The sequence below is a fragment of the Danio rerio genome, chromosome 11 (genome assembly GCF_052040795.2).
Source record: "Danio rerio strain M-AB ecotype USA chromosome 11, GRCz13ab, whole genome shotgun sequence".
Taxonomy (NCBI): domain Eukaryota; kingdom Metazoa; phylum Chordata; class Actinopteri; order Cypriniformes; family Danionidae; genus Danio; species Danio rerio.
Genome location: NC_141031.1, coordinates 2,438,017 through 2,455,723, shown reverse-complemented (window position 1 = coordinate 2,455,723; position 17,707 = coordinate 2,438,017). Strand labels below are relative to the sequence as shown.

At 39.4% G+C, this 17,707-nt stretch overlaps 2 protein-coding genes across 3 annotated transcripts in view; both read right to left on the bottom strand.

Annotated features, from left to right (window-relative positions):
• rbms2a (RNA binding motif, single stranded interacting protein 2a) overlaps positions 1–17,707 on the bottom strand; it is a 608,287-nt gene that overhangs the window by 59,918 nt on the left and 530,662 nt on the right. The gene's annotated exons all lie outside the window — the stretch shown is intronic.
• Positions 4,224–16,145, bottom strand: ube2v1 (ubiquitin-conjugating enzyme E2 variant 1). The gene is given in 4 exon segments (NM_001037402.3): positions 4,224–4,793; positions 7,782–7,907; positions 12,644–12,792; positions 16,081–16,145. Coding segments are annotated over 4 exon segments (444 nt in total). The 5' UTR covers positions 16,103–16,145; the 3' UTR covers positions 4,224–4,646.

Genomic DNA, 17,707 nt, shown 5'->3' with positions numbered 1-17,707 from the left:
TCCAGTACTGGGATGCGGCTAGTAGGGCATCCGCTGTGTAAAACATATGCCGGAATAGTTGTTGGTTCATTCCACTATGGCGACTCCTGATAAATAAGGGACTAAGCCAGAGAAAAATGAATGAATGAATCATTAACTATGACTTTGCCTAAATGAATTCTTAATTTACTGCTTATTAATAGTTATTAAGGTTGTAGTTTGGTTAGATTAAATATGTGAATATGTGCTTTATAAGTACTAATAATCGGTTAATATCATAATAGGCAGGTAATAAGCCACTAGTTTTGAGAATTGGTGCTTAATGTGTTACCAAATCAGTTTATACTGATCATCCTTAATACACTACCTGACAAAAGTCAAGTCGTCGATCTCATTTGTAAGAGCAACAAATAATAACTTGACTTGTAGTTGATCATTTAAAGTGGCAGAAGGTGTTTTTTTCCATGAATCATTTGCTGAAATGCATCCCAATCATCACAAATACTGCAGAAGACCTACTGGAACCCGCATGGAGCCGAGATTTACAGAGAAATCAGTCAAGTTTGGTGAAGGACAAATCATGGTTTGGGGTTACATTCAGTATGGAGAGATCTGCAAAGTGGATGATCAACATCAACAGCCTGAGGTATCAAGACATTTGTGCTGCCCATTACATTACAAACCACAGGAGAGGGACAATTCTCCAGCAGGATAGCGCTCCTGCTCATACTTCAGCCTCCACATCAAAGCTCCTGAAAGCAAAGGTCAAGCTGCTCCAGGATTGGCCAGCCCAGTCACCAGACATGAACATTATTGAGTATGTCTGGGGTAAGATGATGGAGGAGGCGTTGAAGATGAATCCAAAGGATCTTGATGAACTCTGGGAGTCCTGCAGGAACGCTTTCTTTGCCATTCCAGATGACTTTATTAATCAGTGATTTGACTCAGAGATGTATGGATGCAGTCCTCCAAGCTCATGATGGAGTCAGACACAATATTCATTCTGTCTCCACTGCAGCAGGACTTTATATTCTATACTGGACATTATTTCTGTTCAGTGATGAGACTTTCGTCTAAGCAGTCAGACCTTACTGTCCTGATGAAATCATCCAACATCAAGGCAGGATCATATATTATTGTGGTAAAATAAGTGTAATCTAGAGGCCTTCGCCTTTGATATAAGCCACTTCTGATTCCAAACTATCAACTAGAAGTCAACTTATTATTTGTTGTTCCCAAAACTTGGATAAGCTACAAGACTTTTGTCAGGTAGTGTATAGTGATTTGCTTTCAACAGCAAATAATCCAGATATTACAAATCAAGTCAATTTAATTATTTGGACCTCAATTAGAAAGTCTAAATCTTTTCTTCTTTTTTTTTTGTTCATCTGTTAAGTGAAACATTATTTATCCCTATATTGTTATGGTTAAATTTAGCAACATATAGAGATGTGTATATGTACTAACCAGTATATTAGTGTTAGATCAGGTTATTCAGTTTTTTCCTGTAAATCTTGAGACCCAATCATCTTCCATCACAAATATTCTATTCCCCCCTTTAATACTACACTAACCACAGCTCAATGGATTAAATGTCATTTGTAACCTCTGTAGCACCAGCAGTTTATAAGCAACTGCCTTGGTTTTCTGTGATTGAGCATCTCACTATTTTACACTCTTAATTAAGATAACCCAAATCGGAGACCCTGAGGGAAGATAATAATGTAATGAGAGACTCTTCAGGATGAAATCATAATAAGCGTTTTCTGATTGTCATCTTTCATGTAGTGTATGATGTAGCTGTTTGTGAATGTAAATGATCTTCAAGATAAGACAAACAGAGGTATTGTTTCCTAAAAGAAAGCAGGAGTTCTGAGCTGCCTTAATTCCTTCTTCCTGCACAGATCTACATCGATTTGTATTACGTGACGTTGTGGGTTGTGTGTGATGGTATGGTCCCTTAAACACTCTTGTTGTAGCCGAAGCCCAGAAGATTTGGATTGACATAAAGCAGATGCAATTTCCTGTTGCCAAAGCAAATCCACTCTGCACTTCTGAAGGACGACGATTTCTTTTGAACTGATAGTGTAAACCGAACGCCTTCCTCACGGTTCATGACACTGTATTCACAGATGCTGAAGACTCCGGAGATGAACTTCAAATATGGTGTAAAGTATTTGGTTTTCTGTCAACCAATCACAACAGAATAAACCATCAGGCCAGTCAGAGTGGAGAAAGGTCACCTGACCAATGGGAGAAATGTAGGGCTATCTGACCAGTCAAAGAGGAGCAACATCAATTGACCAACTGAGCAGTGTAGTCTATTTGACTAATCAGAGCGGAGTACTATCACCTGACCAATGAAAACCATGTATGGCTATCTGACCAATTAGAGCAGAGTGCGGTCAAGTGACCAATCGGGGCAGGGCAGGGATATCTAAACAATCAGAGTGAAGTAAGGTCAACTGACCAACTGGAGCAGTGTAGGGCTATCTGACCAATCAGAGCCGAGTAAAGTCACCTGACCAATGGGAGCAGTGTAGTGCTTTCTGACCAATCAGTGCAAAGTAAGGTCACCTGACCAATTGGAGTAGTGTTGGGCTACCTGACCAATCAGACTGGACCAATCAAACAAGTCACCTGCCCAATTAAAGCAGTGTAATGTTATTTGACCAATTAAAGCAGAGTAACATCAACTGACCAATCAAAGTAATGAGGCTATCTGACCAATCACAGTGCAGTAAAGTCACCTGAGCAATGGGAGAAACGAATGGCTATCTGACCAATCAGAGCAGAGCAAAATAATCTGACAAATGTAAGCAGTGTATGGCTATCTGACCAATCAGAGTGCAGTAAGATCAACTGTCCAATTGGAGCAGTGCAGGATTGTCTGACTAATTAAAGCAGTGTATGGCTATTTGACCAATCAGAGCGAAATACCTGACCAATTGGAGAAGTGTAGGGATATCTGACCAATCAGAGCAGAGTACGGTCACCAGATCAATCAGATTAGTTAAGGCTATCTGAACAATTGGAGCAGTCTAGTGCTATCTGACCAATCAGAGTAGAATAAGATCACATGACCAATCAGAGTGGCGTAGGGCTATCTGACCAATCAGAGCAGTCACCTGACCTATCGGATTAGTGCAAGGCTATCTGACCAGTGAGAGGAGTGTAAGGTCAAGTGACTAATCAGTGCAGTGTAGGGCTATCTGACCAATCAGAGCGAAGGTCAACTGACCAGTTGGAGCAATGTAGCACCAGCTGACCAATCACAGAGGAGTAAGGTCAAGTGACCAATCAGAGCAGTGTAGGGCTATCTGACCAATCAGAGTGGAGTAAGGCCACCTGGGCATTCAAAGGGAAATACGGTCACGGTCTAAAAAATTGGAGCAGTGTAAAGCCATCTGACCAATCAGATTGGAGTAAGGCCACCTGTAGGGCAATCTGACCAATGTGTGGAGCAGGTTCTTGGCAAGGCGGAGTTTAGAGAGAGCAGATCCTTGAATCAACCAACGAATGGCTATCTGACCAATCAGACTGCAGTAGGATCAACTGACCAATTGGAGCAGTGTTAGATATTCTGACTAACGGACGCAGTGTATGGCTATTTGACCAATCAGAGCGAAGTACCTGCCCAATTGGAGAAGTGTAGGGCCATCTGACCAATCAGAGTAGAATAAGGTCACCAGACCAATGGGAGCAGTGTAGGGCCATCTGACCAATCAGAGTAGAATAAGGTCACATGACAAATCATAGTAGCATAGGGCTATCTGACCAATCAGAGCAGAGTAAGGTAATCTGACCAATCTCTGAGAAGTAAGAGTGGAGTAAGGCCACCTGGCCATTCAAAGGGAAGTACAGTCATGGTCTAAAAAATTGGAGCAGTGTAGAGCCATCAGACCAATCAGATTTGACTAAGGCCACCTGTAGGGCAATCTGACCAATGTGTGGAGTAGGTTCTGGGCAGGGCAGAGTTTAGAGAGAGCAGATCCTTGAATCAACCATTTCACTCTGAAATGAGCTGACCCTGCACTGGATCTTATGAGGAAATTAAAGTGTTTTGATCTTGGATGTAAAGCAATTTCAGAAAACCTTCAAAACTGAAAAAGACTGCTTTAAAATAAAATGAGCAACTCTAAAATGCTCAGGCCAGAGACTAAACAGTCTGAACTGCTGACTGCAGTATCATCATCATCATCAATAGGAAAAATGAAAGGAAACAAGAAATATGAATCTAAATATTCCCACCACACAGCATGTTACACGATGGCACAAATTCATTTACACTTGCATGAACTAATTCTCAAATGAGGGCACACAGATTACACTCAATAAGATCATTTGTTATTTTTACAATTTTGCATGTATAACAAATAAACATTTAAAAAAAAAGAGATTAGAATGATGTACAGTATTCTGCTGTGCACACCACTACATCCATGGTTTCTGTCCAATGGGAGCTCCCGGAGGCAGGACTGCTCATTGGCTGCTGCAGCACGTGGGGGAGTGTCAGGAACAGAGGAGAACGGAGGATATCTCATGAGTCCAGAAAGAGGAGGAGGAGGAGGAATGCTCAGCCTTGCGTGTGTGACTTTGTTGTGGATGAAGGTAGAGAGAGAAAGAAAGAGAGAGAGAGAGAGAGAGAGAGAGGGAGGAGAAGAAGCTCAGTTGCTGTAGATCTGTCCTTCAGGAGGCTGCGGCAGCTTCATGTTTTCTTTGCACATCATCAGTCGTCGCAGCTCCTGCAGGACCACGCGGATGCTGTACGAGTTCTGCCACTTGGCCAATGAGGATACAGCGCGCATGTCAACCTGAGAACACATTCAAAATTCAAATTGTATTCGTCACATACACAGTATGAAATGCAAACCAATTTCTAAAACTCAATGCACATTAGGGCTGAACAATATCATTGATATCACAATGCGTGTATCAGCAAGTCATATCGCAGGATTAGAGCGTTTATTAAAGATTAAACGATGAAAATATTTTCAAATATTATTTATACGTTGATGACGACCATGTTATTGTACGTTAATTGTTTTTACTTGTACTTGAATACTGTTACACTCTGCAGAAAAACTTTCATGTTGCTCTGCTGTATTTATATATACTTGTAATCCATTATAGTTTATGCAGAAGCACTGCACAGAAGCAATATATGCACTCACCGGCCACTTTATTAGGTACACCTGTCCTACAGCTCGTTAAAGCAAATTTCTAATCAGCCAATCACATGGCAGCAACTCAATGCATTTAGGCATGTAGACATGGTCAAGACGATCTGCTGCAGTTCAAAGCGAGCATCAGAATGGGGTAAAAAGGGGATTTAAGTGACTTTGAATGTTGTTGGTGCCAGACGGGACGGTCTGAGTATTTCAGAAACTGCTGATCAACTGGGATTTTCATGCACAACCATCTCTAGGGTTTACAGAGAATGGTCTGACAAAAAGGAAATATCCAGTGTGCGGCAGTTCTGTGGGCGCAAATGCCTTGTTGATGCCAGAGGTCAGAGGAGAATGGCCAGACTGGTTCCAGCTGATAGAAAGGCAACAGTAACTCAAATAAGCACTCGCTACAACCGAGGTCTGCAGAAGAGCATCTCTGAACACACAACACGTCCAACCTTGAGGCGGATGAGCTACAGCAGCAGAAGACCACACCGGGTGCCGCTCCTGTCAGCTAAGAACAGGAAACTGAGGCTACAATTCACACAGACTCACCAAAACTGGACAATAGAAGATTGGAGAAACGTTGCCTGCTCTGATGAGTCTCCATTTCTGCTGGATAGATGTGCAGCCGACAAATCTGCAGCAACTGCATGATGCTATTATGTCAATATGGAGCAAAATCTTTCCAATACCTTGTTGAATCTATGCCACGAAGGATTAGGGCAGTTCTGAAGGCAAGAGGGGTCCAACCCAGGGCTAGTAAGGTGTGCTTAATAAAGTGGTCGGTGAGTGTATACTTGCAGCACATTTTTTTTTTCTTCATTTAGGAATTGATAATGCAATGTTTAGATATGTATATGTATATATATATATATATATATATTGTAAGAATTGAAATATTGCAAATATTCTGATGCCTTTGACAATTCAAAACATGAGCTGAAAACAGAGACTGGTAACTTCACAACTCAGCAAGGGGAATGCGGGAAAAACCAGTTCCTGCTGCATTTGCATCTGAGTCTGCTTCATCCCCCTAACTCACACATATGGTCATTTCAATGTTTGAATGTTCTAGAATTAACCAAACTGACTTTAACTATCATGTTTGATATCATTTGAAATGTCTCAGTGCGATTGGTACAATGGTCTCATTCTCTCAGAAATAGACATAATCAGAACAATAAATATATAACTTCAGGCATCTTTTGAACCACTGTGAGGGGTGTGACACTAAGTGTGAATGCCTTTTGTTATACATTCACACCCCCTTCCTTGAGGGAATTCTTGGATTATTTAAGGTAAGGCCTAAGAAAAGCTCAGGGCGATTCTGCCTAACCAGATCAGCCCATAACATGGGGTCTGCCCCATGTTATGTATATTACAAAGTCAGGAATGCATCTTTTTCATCTTGGATTTATCTTTGATAATTTGATGTTTTGTATTGATCATTTATGAATTGACTGATTGAATTGGCATAATACATTTACCTGACTAATAAATTGTTATGTTTTGAATGATTCAAACAGAGTTCGTGTTATTATCTTTAGTAGATTGTGGTAATTTCATAGCACCACAAGCCCCTGTTCAGGTTAGTAGCGGACTAGAACACGGTAGACGGAGCATTGCGGCACGTTACACGATGTCTCTAGAGCTCCGACTAACAAATTGGCATTTATTCATGTATACTTAGGCTGTAAAAGGATATCTAAGGGGATAGTCCTTCACCCGATAAACTTTTAATACTATTTAGATAGTATAGTGATTATTCAAAGTTACTACTAGTTTAAGTACGACTGGTCTGCTTAATTCTATAGTAATGATCGTTATATGACTAAATAGCTCTGTCTGATTTAGGAGGTAGCAGACCTATGGGGACCGCATAAAAAATATCCTAATCTGAGTAAGTAGGGTTCTGCCTTTTTAGGATAGCGGTCAATCGCCCCTGTTTAGTGACCAAGACTGACATGCTTGTGCTTAAGATATTGTATACTCGGCCGGTACAAGATTCAGGATGTTATAGAGATCCCAATGAACGAGAATAACATAAAATGATGAACCGAAGAGAATATTCAATCATAATCTAAAATAATGTGAAAGGAAACAAAATAACCTTCTCAATGTTTTATAATTGGAGTCAGATAAAACGAGGATAGACATATTAATATTCTAAACCATCTCATACTAAAATTGGAGTCAGATATGAGTTAAGTTTAATATAAATCAACATTGTGCACTGGAAAGACCGAACATGCAGTGAACCTTCATCCACCATTGGATACCGTCATTGGACCAACTGGCTGGACCCTACAATATATATATATAGATATGTATATATATATGTATATATGTGTGTGTGTGTATATATATATATATATATATATATATATATATATATGTGTATATAAACACACACACACTCTTTTTGTCCTTTAAAAATTAAACAAACAAAAAAAGTGAGTAAAAAAGCAGCAAATATAAACATTTCAGGCAAAATCAGTTCAGGATTTAGCTTGGCTAGTAGCATTACAAAATACAAAAGACTCAAACGTTTTAATTATAACTATTATAATCAGTCAGAACTTAATGTGATGAGCAAAAGTGAAGTATTAATAACTCAGCCGTACTCACCACACCATTGGAGTTATGCACTCCATTCAAGTTGATCTTCGTCACAAAACGGACAAAAGGGGGCGTTTCTGGATATCTTGGTCCACATTCTACTCTGAGGCTGTACATCCTGTTCTCATAGATGGTCTGTGTGAAGCAAACAAAAACACAATCATAAAACAACATTACAGCCATCACCCCTATAGTTAAAAGGCACGATACGTAAAATGTTTCAATAAAATATGCCAAAAACCACAATAATAGTGATTTATGTACTTGCTTACCCAAAATGTTTGGATGAATGTTAAAATACCAGTGAAATTCTACATTTTACCAAGTGAGATGGAGCGGGCTATAGGTTGCATGTTGTTTTTTAACCCAAATAAGGACTAAATGTATGCTGTGTGTAGTGTTTCTGTAATTGGTAACATCTCGGAGACTGTAAGGGGTCTGTATGTGTTCAGATATGTTGCATTCATTTATTTAATATAATCGCAGGCGTTACAGCCGACTCACATTGATCAGCAGTTACTCAAATCATGTTAGAAAGGTTAATAATGAACATTTATACACAAGTATTTATGTGTATAAAGCATTCATGTTGTGAGAAGTGCTTGTCATAAGAAATGTCAACCTCCCGTACAGCTTTACGTTGACATTTCATCGAGCGAGAATGAAGAGAACGGGAGGTTCCTCTCAAGTTGTGGTAAGAAAATGCACAACGTTACCTTGTCAACCTTGACTAAATCATATCTCTCTGTCCCAGAAACCTCAGTCCCAAATGAGAGGGGTTTTTCTGTTGCAGGGTACATGTCCAGAGATCCCAGCTTTTACCAGATTATAGTTATATGTTCATTTTCCTTAAAAAAACCCCATCTCTATCTAAGTGAGTGCGTGATTAAATGTTGAATGTGATGAGTTTTCAACAATACTAAATTGAAACTTAATTTTTTTATATGGTTTAATAGTTTTTTGTTATTAAAATTGAAAAATTGAAGTTCCTGTTTCGAAACGTACAGATTAAGGGTGTCACGATCCTCCAAATCCTCGATTCGATTACATTTTCGATTCTGAAGGCACGATTCGATTTGATTTTCGATTATGAATAATTAATTAATGACCAATTAATTATTTGTAGCCTACCGTTTAAACTACCTGACCTGCATGGTCTTTGTTTTACCCATAAACAAATCATACAGTAAATGAATAAAGGTAAGTTACACACATAATTACCACCTGTCAATCACTTTTTCTGCGGGACTCGTGAATAGGCAGTGATCTGTGTCGTTATAATGGCGTCGGTAAAAAAGACGCACAACCAACAGGAACCAGCCAACAGTATCTGAGGTGTTCGCTAAAATGACTGAGTACAAGTGAGTGAAAGATTGAAGCAGTCCTCTGACTGCCTGGACCTGCTGTCTCGAGCGCATGGCTGCGTGTGCGTCTGTGTCTGTGTGGTCACGTGATGTGCATTTTCAGAGGTAGAGAGGAAGGAGGGCTGCTCAGAAATGCTACACGCCACTGTGGATGTCAAATCGTTGTCGTTCTAAAATGCCATTTAAAAACAAAGACAGTGTAAACAGGGGCTGAGTGTGTACTTTTCGCGAGCGGATTTGCAACGGGGGCGGGCGGAGGATCGCGATGCCGGTGTTGTCTATCGGACGAACCGTACGTAATACGTACATAGCAGAGCTTGCAAAACTGTGTTTTTTTTTGTCGACAACACTAACGTTGTCAACATAAGTCACTGGAAATCCAAAATGCTTACACACCGGCGACTTCATTGGTAGAGTTGCAAGCTCTGTCGACGGGTCTCCTGCTTCTGCAGTTTAACAAGCACTACAACAAGCCTGTTATTTTCCCGCTTGGCAAGCCAAGCTGACGTGACATGGGGGCGTGGCAGCATCGACGATTCTATTTTTTGATTCGATAATCGAAATTGAGCATAAATTTCGATCGATTTCGATAAAAAAATCGAAATCGTGACACCCCTAGTACAGATAGATGGCTAATTTGTATGTCATTGATATTTTCAGTGCTAAGGTAAATAAACACTTTTGGCACTTTTTTCTAGTCTTTTCATTAGTTTTGTTTATCCTGTAAATTATTAAATAAATACCGTACCGTGCCATTCATACCGAGGTACTATCGTACCGTGAAATTCTGATACCGTTACATCCCTACTCTCATATAATCTCTACTAAAAGGCAGAAAATATTACTGTACAAACTACATTGTACATAAATCAGATGAACATTTTCATATTAGTCAATAATATTACTGTAATTAAATAAAAAAACTGATTAAATATAGACTTACAATCATTTACACAAGTAAATAAACAGAATTAATGATGGGCTAAAAATCTGCGGAATTCCAAGCGCGCAGATTCCGTGTGGGCCGAGTCATCTCGTAAAACTATATTCATATTGCAATATATATCGAAGACAAGCTAAATATCGCAATGTCAGTTTTTGCCCAATATCGTGCAGCCCTAATGTGTAGCACAACCTTAAATCTTTAGTGATTTGTACGCAATTTAAATCGCAGTAATTTCAAGCGGATATAGATAAATACAGAGACCTGTACATAAGTTGCAAGTATACTTCTTTCCGAGGATCCAATCTTCAGAGTTTAGCAACAATATGAATGAGGCAACAGGGAGAAAAAAAAAAGATGATAGTCTACGTCTGCATTAGTCACTACTGAATCACTACTTAGCAAAGAACACGTAAGCTACCTTTTGTGTGTTATTTGTGAAGCAAAAGCAATTCATTTTTAGCCCTCACAAAAAGAACCCACGTCAATAGCCTGATATCCCAGGGCTGTGTCCTCCATTCGGGCTAGCAACATGTAAGTGACAGAACCGGTGTTGCGGCTTAATAGTAGTAACACAAAATATTGCACCAAGCCTAAAGGCCGATGTATATTTATGCGTTGAGGCTAAACGTTTGCAGTCACATACCCTTCGGCATAGCCTGATGTGCATCTCTCAAAACATTTAACTACAAATCATGAAGACTTAAAGCACAAGGTCTGTGATTGGTCAGCTTAGTAAACAAGTGAGGGCGAGGCTGAGAGCCAAGGGACCAGAGTGAGGCCAGTAGAAATAATAACAAGAGCTGAAACGTTCATTCGAATTATCTGATTCAAATTGTAGTAATCGATGTATCCTTTAAAAAAAACAATCCATAAGGCATCACTTCCTGGAGCGGTAAACAGTGGCAGTTTGGCTGAAGATCATCTGGCTGCTATATGTAATCACCAGCATTATTTTATTTCCTTCTATGGTCCTGTGTTGCATGTTAAGGCTAATGCTAGAATTATGTTAACAGACTAAGGTAAAGTTATAAAGCCTTTATTTCTTTCGCGCAGTTGCAAGTTAAGGCTAAACGCTAACATTATGATCTAATGTAAAGTTATAAAGCAATAACTATAGAAAGCATTTTAAAACCTCACCGGCCACTTTATTAGGTACACTTTACTAGTACCGGGTTGGACCCCCTTTTGCCTTCAGAACTGCCTTAATCCTTCATGGCATAGATTCAACAACATACTGGAAATATTCCTCAGAGATTTTGCTCCATATTGACATGATAGCATCACACAGTTGCTGCAGATTTGTAGGCTGCACATCCATGATGCCAATCTCCCGTTCCACCACATCCCAAAGGTGCTCTATTGGATTGAGATCTGGTGACTGTGGAGGCCATTTGAGTACATGTTCAAGAAACCAGTCTGAGATGATTCGCGCAGGGTGCGCATGACATGGCGGGTTATCCTGCTGAAAGTAGCCATCAGAAGATGGAGACACTGTGCTCATAAAGGGATGGACATGGTCAGCAACAATACTCAGGTAGGCTGTGGCGTTGACACGATGCTTTATTGGTACTAATGGACTCAAAGTGTGCCAAAAAAATCTCCCCCACACCACTACACCTCCACCACCAGCCTGACCAATGATACAAGGCAGGATGGATCCATTCTTTCATATTGTTGATGCCAAATTCTGACCCGACCATCCGAATGTGTCAGCAGAAATGGAAACTCATCAGAGCAGGCAACGTTTCTCCAATGTTTAATTGTCCAGTTTTGGTGAGCCTGTGTGAACTGTAGCCTCAGTTTCCTGTTCTTAGCTGACAGGAGCGGCACCCGGTGTGGTCTTTTGCTGCTGTAGCTCATCCGCCTCAAGGTTGGACGTGTTGTGTGTTCAGAGATGCTCTTCTGCAGAGCTCGGTTGTAGCGAGTGCTTACTTGAGTTACTGTTGCCTTTCTTTCAGCTGGAACCAGTCTGGCCATTCTTCTCTGACCTCTGGCATCAAAAGGTCAAGGCATTTGCGCCCACAGAACTGCCGCTTACTGGATATTTTCTCTATTTCAGACCATTCTCTGTAAACCCTAGAGATGGTTGTGCGTAAAAATCTTAATAGATTTCTGAAAACTTAGACCAGCAACCATGCCACGATCAAAGTCACTTAAATCCCCTTTCCTCCCCATTCCGATGCTCGGTTTGAACTGCAGCAGATCATCTTGACCATGTCTACGTGCCTAAATGCATTTAGTCGCTGCCATGTGATTGACAGATTGATTGATTAGAAATTTACATTAACAAGCAGTTAGACAGGTGTACCTAATAAAGTGGCCGGTGAGCACATAGGTGTATATACTGATATTTACACGTTACTCCTCTTATCCGATTAATCAATTGATTACTACAGTAGTAGATTACTTGATTGTTAAAATAATCGATAGCTGCAGCCCTAATCGAGTGCAATGGAGGAGTGACAGATGCGCTTGTAATTATACTTAATCCAGTTGTACAGTTGTAAAACACAATAGCCTTCATCATAGCACAATGATAAATAGTGGCGGAGTGAACTGACCCTCGGGGGCCCGATGATCATTCCTCTCCAGCGTGTGAGGGTCATGTCCTCATCGTCTTCCAGACCCCAGCTCACCGTCCCGTCTCCAACACCCTTCTGACCCTCCTCAAGCTCCTCCAGCAGCCGGAAGTTACGGGGGACTTTCACGCCTGCGAAAACACACACAATAACATGAGCATTCGCCGCTCAAATAATGCACAAAACAGACACCGCAGGGGAAGCAGAGCTCTGAGGGCCAACAACCATAAAACACAGGACAAAAAGGTAAAATATGAATCCATTAAACCCTTAAAGCCATTGAGCTGGACTTCCTGAAGGAGAGCATAAAGACTGACCAGCTTGTAACTAACAAAAAAAGGATTAAAGACAGCTTTAGCTGAGCGTGATAACAGATAACTAGAAAAGGGAGTAGACAAACTTTATGGTGACTTGAGAAAGCCTAGTTTGAAGTAGTTTTAAAGTTAAATAAAAGTAGTGTTTAAGAAGTTAAGTTCGAAACAGTTGGCACTAGCATTGTCACAATACTGGAATTTGGTACCAATCGGTACTGCAATTTAAAAACGTCCATTTTACGATAATATTTGAGCGCAATCTTATTTGCCATTGTGTTCACATGCTCAACAGAAATAACTGTGATTGACTGTGAAGGTCATCAGTTCACCAAACTCACCGCAGTTTACCTAGTGTAACGATAAAGAGACACTAGAACGTTTTAAAGCCACAAAGATCAGTCGATTCATCAGCGGATCACTCGTATGTCAGCTTATAAACAGACTAGCTGATCTTCGCAGCTTTAAAATGCTCCAGTGTCCCTGTATCTGTGGTTCCACTCAATAAACAGCGGTGAGTTTGGTGAACTGATGACCTTCACGCCCAATCACAGTCATTTTCTGTTGAGAGTGTAAACACAATGGCAAATCAGTGCTGTTTAAGAATGCGCTCAAATGTTAGCGGGAAATGGACTTTTTTAAAATTTCAGTACCGAATTCCAGTATTGTGACAACACTAGTTGGCACAGCGGCATTTTCAAAGCTTTAATTGTGCATTATTACACTGATGTCTGGAACACTGGATTCTGATCGATCAGTTGTGACATTTCAAGATAACAACCGCTAAATAACACAAATTTGTAGGTTAGTATATGCTTCATTTAGTCAGTTTTTTCTATCAGCTTTGTTTTGACTGTTTGGCGCCATCTTGTGTCTGAATAATGCGCAGGTTAGTGTATACTCCATCAGCTGTTTTAGTTTCTGTCAGCTTTGCATTTAATTAAAGAATTGCTAAACTATTACAGCTCAAAACAATGTTATGTGTTTAATATTTATATTTTTGGGCAAGTAGTCATGTAATAAGCGGGATAAAGTACAGTCAGACGGTTGTTTACACTGAATAAAAGCCATTCAGTCGTATACAACAGTGCTCTGCTTTGCATCAGGAGACCGATAAGCCTGTCAAACTATATTCTAGATGTTTTTTATCCCTTGCTTGGTGTTTAAATTGAATCGCAACATACTACAGTAATTCATGTATATTTTGTATATATTGTTAGATTCTCAGTCCTTAAGCTTGTGCTTAAAAGAACGTCTATTTGCTAAAAAACATTTCGTCCCCTTGGAATACTAAGCTTACACTTCATCCCGCTCCATTTTCGACCATGTTGAAATGTATTTCTTTTATTAATGATATTTTATGTATGATAGTTTTGTTCGAAAATAAATAAATCAAATCAAAATTATAAAGGTTCTATCTGCCATCTGAATTATTTTGAGATATTGAGCTTCAAAGTTTTTACATTCCATATAGAAAACAGTGTGTGTAACATTTGTTTTTTTAAATAAAAAGTCTTGTAAACAACTTTATTAAAAAAATACCATAATGTAAATAAGTTGTTATTTAATAAGAATATATCGATAACTCAATTGACAAAAATGTCACCTTTTAATTGGCGATTTGTGAACACAAGTAGAAGAGTAAATGCTCTATTAATTTACATTAGAGGATACAATATTTTAAATAGTAATGCTAAATAACAAAAACGATCAAAAACAGCCCTTTTGAGACCTCCAAGAATTAATTTAGATTGTAAGTGATTTTGCTGAACCCTTCAGTTTACATTAATTTAACTTATTTTTAAAATAATCGTATTTGATAGTCAAATTTGTGCAGAAAAACTACAATACCCATCATGCTGTGCAGAATAATCCAACAGACATAAAGAGGAAAATGTAAAATACATTTAGTTCCACCCACTCCAATGAAGCATCATAGATGAAAGTTAATTTCGCTGATCTCACAATATCCTATAGGTTAAATTTGATTGTATCCCTGGCAATGCTTCATGGCATTGTAGTTCTTTCAGTCATTTAAAATAGAGTATTGTGTATTTGTCCGGATTTCAAATATTTCTTTGTTTCAAATCAAAGTTCATGATGCGGTGGTGTGGTTCATGGCTTAAAATGCTATAACAAAGACTATAATTCTCTGTGGGAAAAATGAAAGGGAAATGTACTTTGGGAAACAGTGCTGCTAGTACGGCACAAGTGCACACTATAATACAAAAACAAAACAACTGGTGGTGTCTAATGTAAAGTTAAATTTAGCATGTTCATGCTGTAAAAAAGAGGTTTATATGTAATATGTAAAACAATAGTGTGCAGTTTCACTTCTGCAATTATATTTATATAAAGAAGGCAATTGTGTGGCACAAACCACCAAGCTAAAGAATGTGACTTATAAGTAATTACCTAAAAATGTATTTAATAGGAAATTACCTCTGTACACGTGTTACAGAGACTACAAAACACTTATGAATTTATTAATATTCGTTTCTTTGTTTAAAGGCAAGACGTTAGGCGTTTTTAACATTAGGGTCTGCATAGATCACTGGCTGTGTCTCAAATTAGCGAGCTGCCTACATGGACAGCACTTTGGCTAACATTGTCAAATCTTAACGAATTAACAAATTTAAGATTTTAAAACATCACTCAAGTTCACCTGTTTCTAATCACATCCAGAGGTGTTGTCTAGCAAGGGCAGCTCAGGAGGTTTTGAGACACGGCCACTGTATTGTGTTGTTTCTCTATCATGACGCTGCAGTTGAATAAGCTACATGGCTAACCAACAGAATACGCATATAACATTAAAACCCTGTTGTATATTAACCCAAACAGATCAACAGCGATGTACGTGGATGTTAACCCACTTAAAACAGACCCAAACACAAACTCCATCGACATTAAACGCGATAAATGCCACGGTTTTGACAGGCTAATGCTGTGCAAACACACCCACATGAATGCCGAGAGCCTAAACACAGTAACACTGGTCGATACTTCAATGAAAGTACACTTCTTCCACGGTTTATCTCATCATAACACGCGTTTTGCATACGAAAGAAAGAAACAATCTGATACAAAGGCAGTTTTTCATAAATTTACCTGATCCGGCGGCGGCCGCCATCTTGTTGCTCAGCAGCGGGGACGCGCCAACAGTGAACAATCGCCTCATGAATTATGCATGAAATAATCGGTGAACCTGGAAATTGAAGTTCAATATAGTGCGCTGATATTAGTCATCATTTTCTACTTAATCTGCTTGTAAATATTGTAAAGTACTGTTGTAAATGTCGTAAATTCATCCCCTTAAATAGCTGAAATAGCTTTTTTTAAGTTATCGATATTTTTATCATATTTTATACAATATTCACATTAAGTTTTAAGTTGTTTTATAGTATGCAGAAATCAAGTGTGTATTATAGTTTGTTAAAACCATAGCTTGAACTTTAACGTTCTATTTGTCGAAATCAGTATCAGAAACTAAATCTAACAACATTATCATATATAATTACATTAAAGATTAGTAATTCATGTTTAAACATAAACATACGACTAATAAACAAATAAATAAATAGCCTTTAGACCTAATAAAATGTTGTCAGATGGAATCAAAAACATTGCACATTTCAAACCAAAATGCATCACAATAACAACTGATGTGCACTTAGTAGATTCATTAGTAGCTAGATAATACCTTCATGCACTGTGAGGGGTAAAATAAATATATTTCTTCATCTTCCATCTATGCTAAGTAAGTCACAGGGAATGTAGGAAGCACTACTAGCTTTTGAATGCTAAGCAAACACTTAACATCCCAGGTAGCAAAGAATTCTGGCCCAGATTTGGCATAAATCTGGCACAGCAGGCTTTCATCCGGCACTGGCATACATACTGGCATGTGGGCCAAACATGGCCCTGGTTTGGCAGAGGTGGCTCCGTCTTTAAGGTGGCATACAATACTTTGGCCAGATATAAATTGTAGTATTTGGCCCAGGTGTTAATAATGGATATGTGGGCCATGTAAGCTCTGCTTATCTTGACCCAAATTTAAAATACCTTGTTATTATTTTCAAATAAAAATAAACAAATTCTACCAATCAGGTGGCCTCAAGAAAAAGCACGGCCATAGTGTGCCAAAAGCGCAATGATTTGTGGGTTTATCAATTTCAAATGCAGTCGTGACTCACCAACATATCTGGCCCAGTTCAGGCTCAGTTATGGGTTATTACCTTTGCCCGGATATGGTCCATGTTTGGCTTTTATCTGGAAGTCAGACTTGGTCCAGTCATGTACAGTAATTTACTGCAGCATGTGGGCCAAGCAAAAGCTGATTATGTGGGCCAGAGCGGGCCCAGAGATATTTCCCTGCTGAAAAATCCAGCTTAAACCAGCCTAGGTTGGTTGGCTGGTTTTAGCTGGTTCACCAGTCTGGTCTTAGAGGGGTTTTGGCCACTTCCAGGCTGGTTTTCAACCATTTCCAGCCTGGTCTTAGCTGGACCAGCTAAGTGAGCTTGACCAGCCTGGTTTAAGCTGGACATAGCTGGTTTTGGCTGGACTCCCAGCCTGGCTAGGCTGCTTAAGCTGGTTTTAGCTGGTCACCTCCCAGCCTGACCAGCTAAGACCAGGCTGGAAATGGCTGGAAACCAGCCTGGAAATGGCCAAAACCCCTCTAAAACCAGCCTGGTCGACCAGCTAAAACCAGCCAACCAGCCTAGGCTGGTTTTAGCAA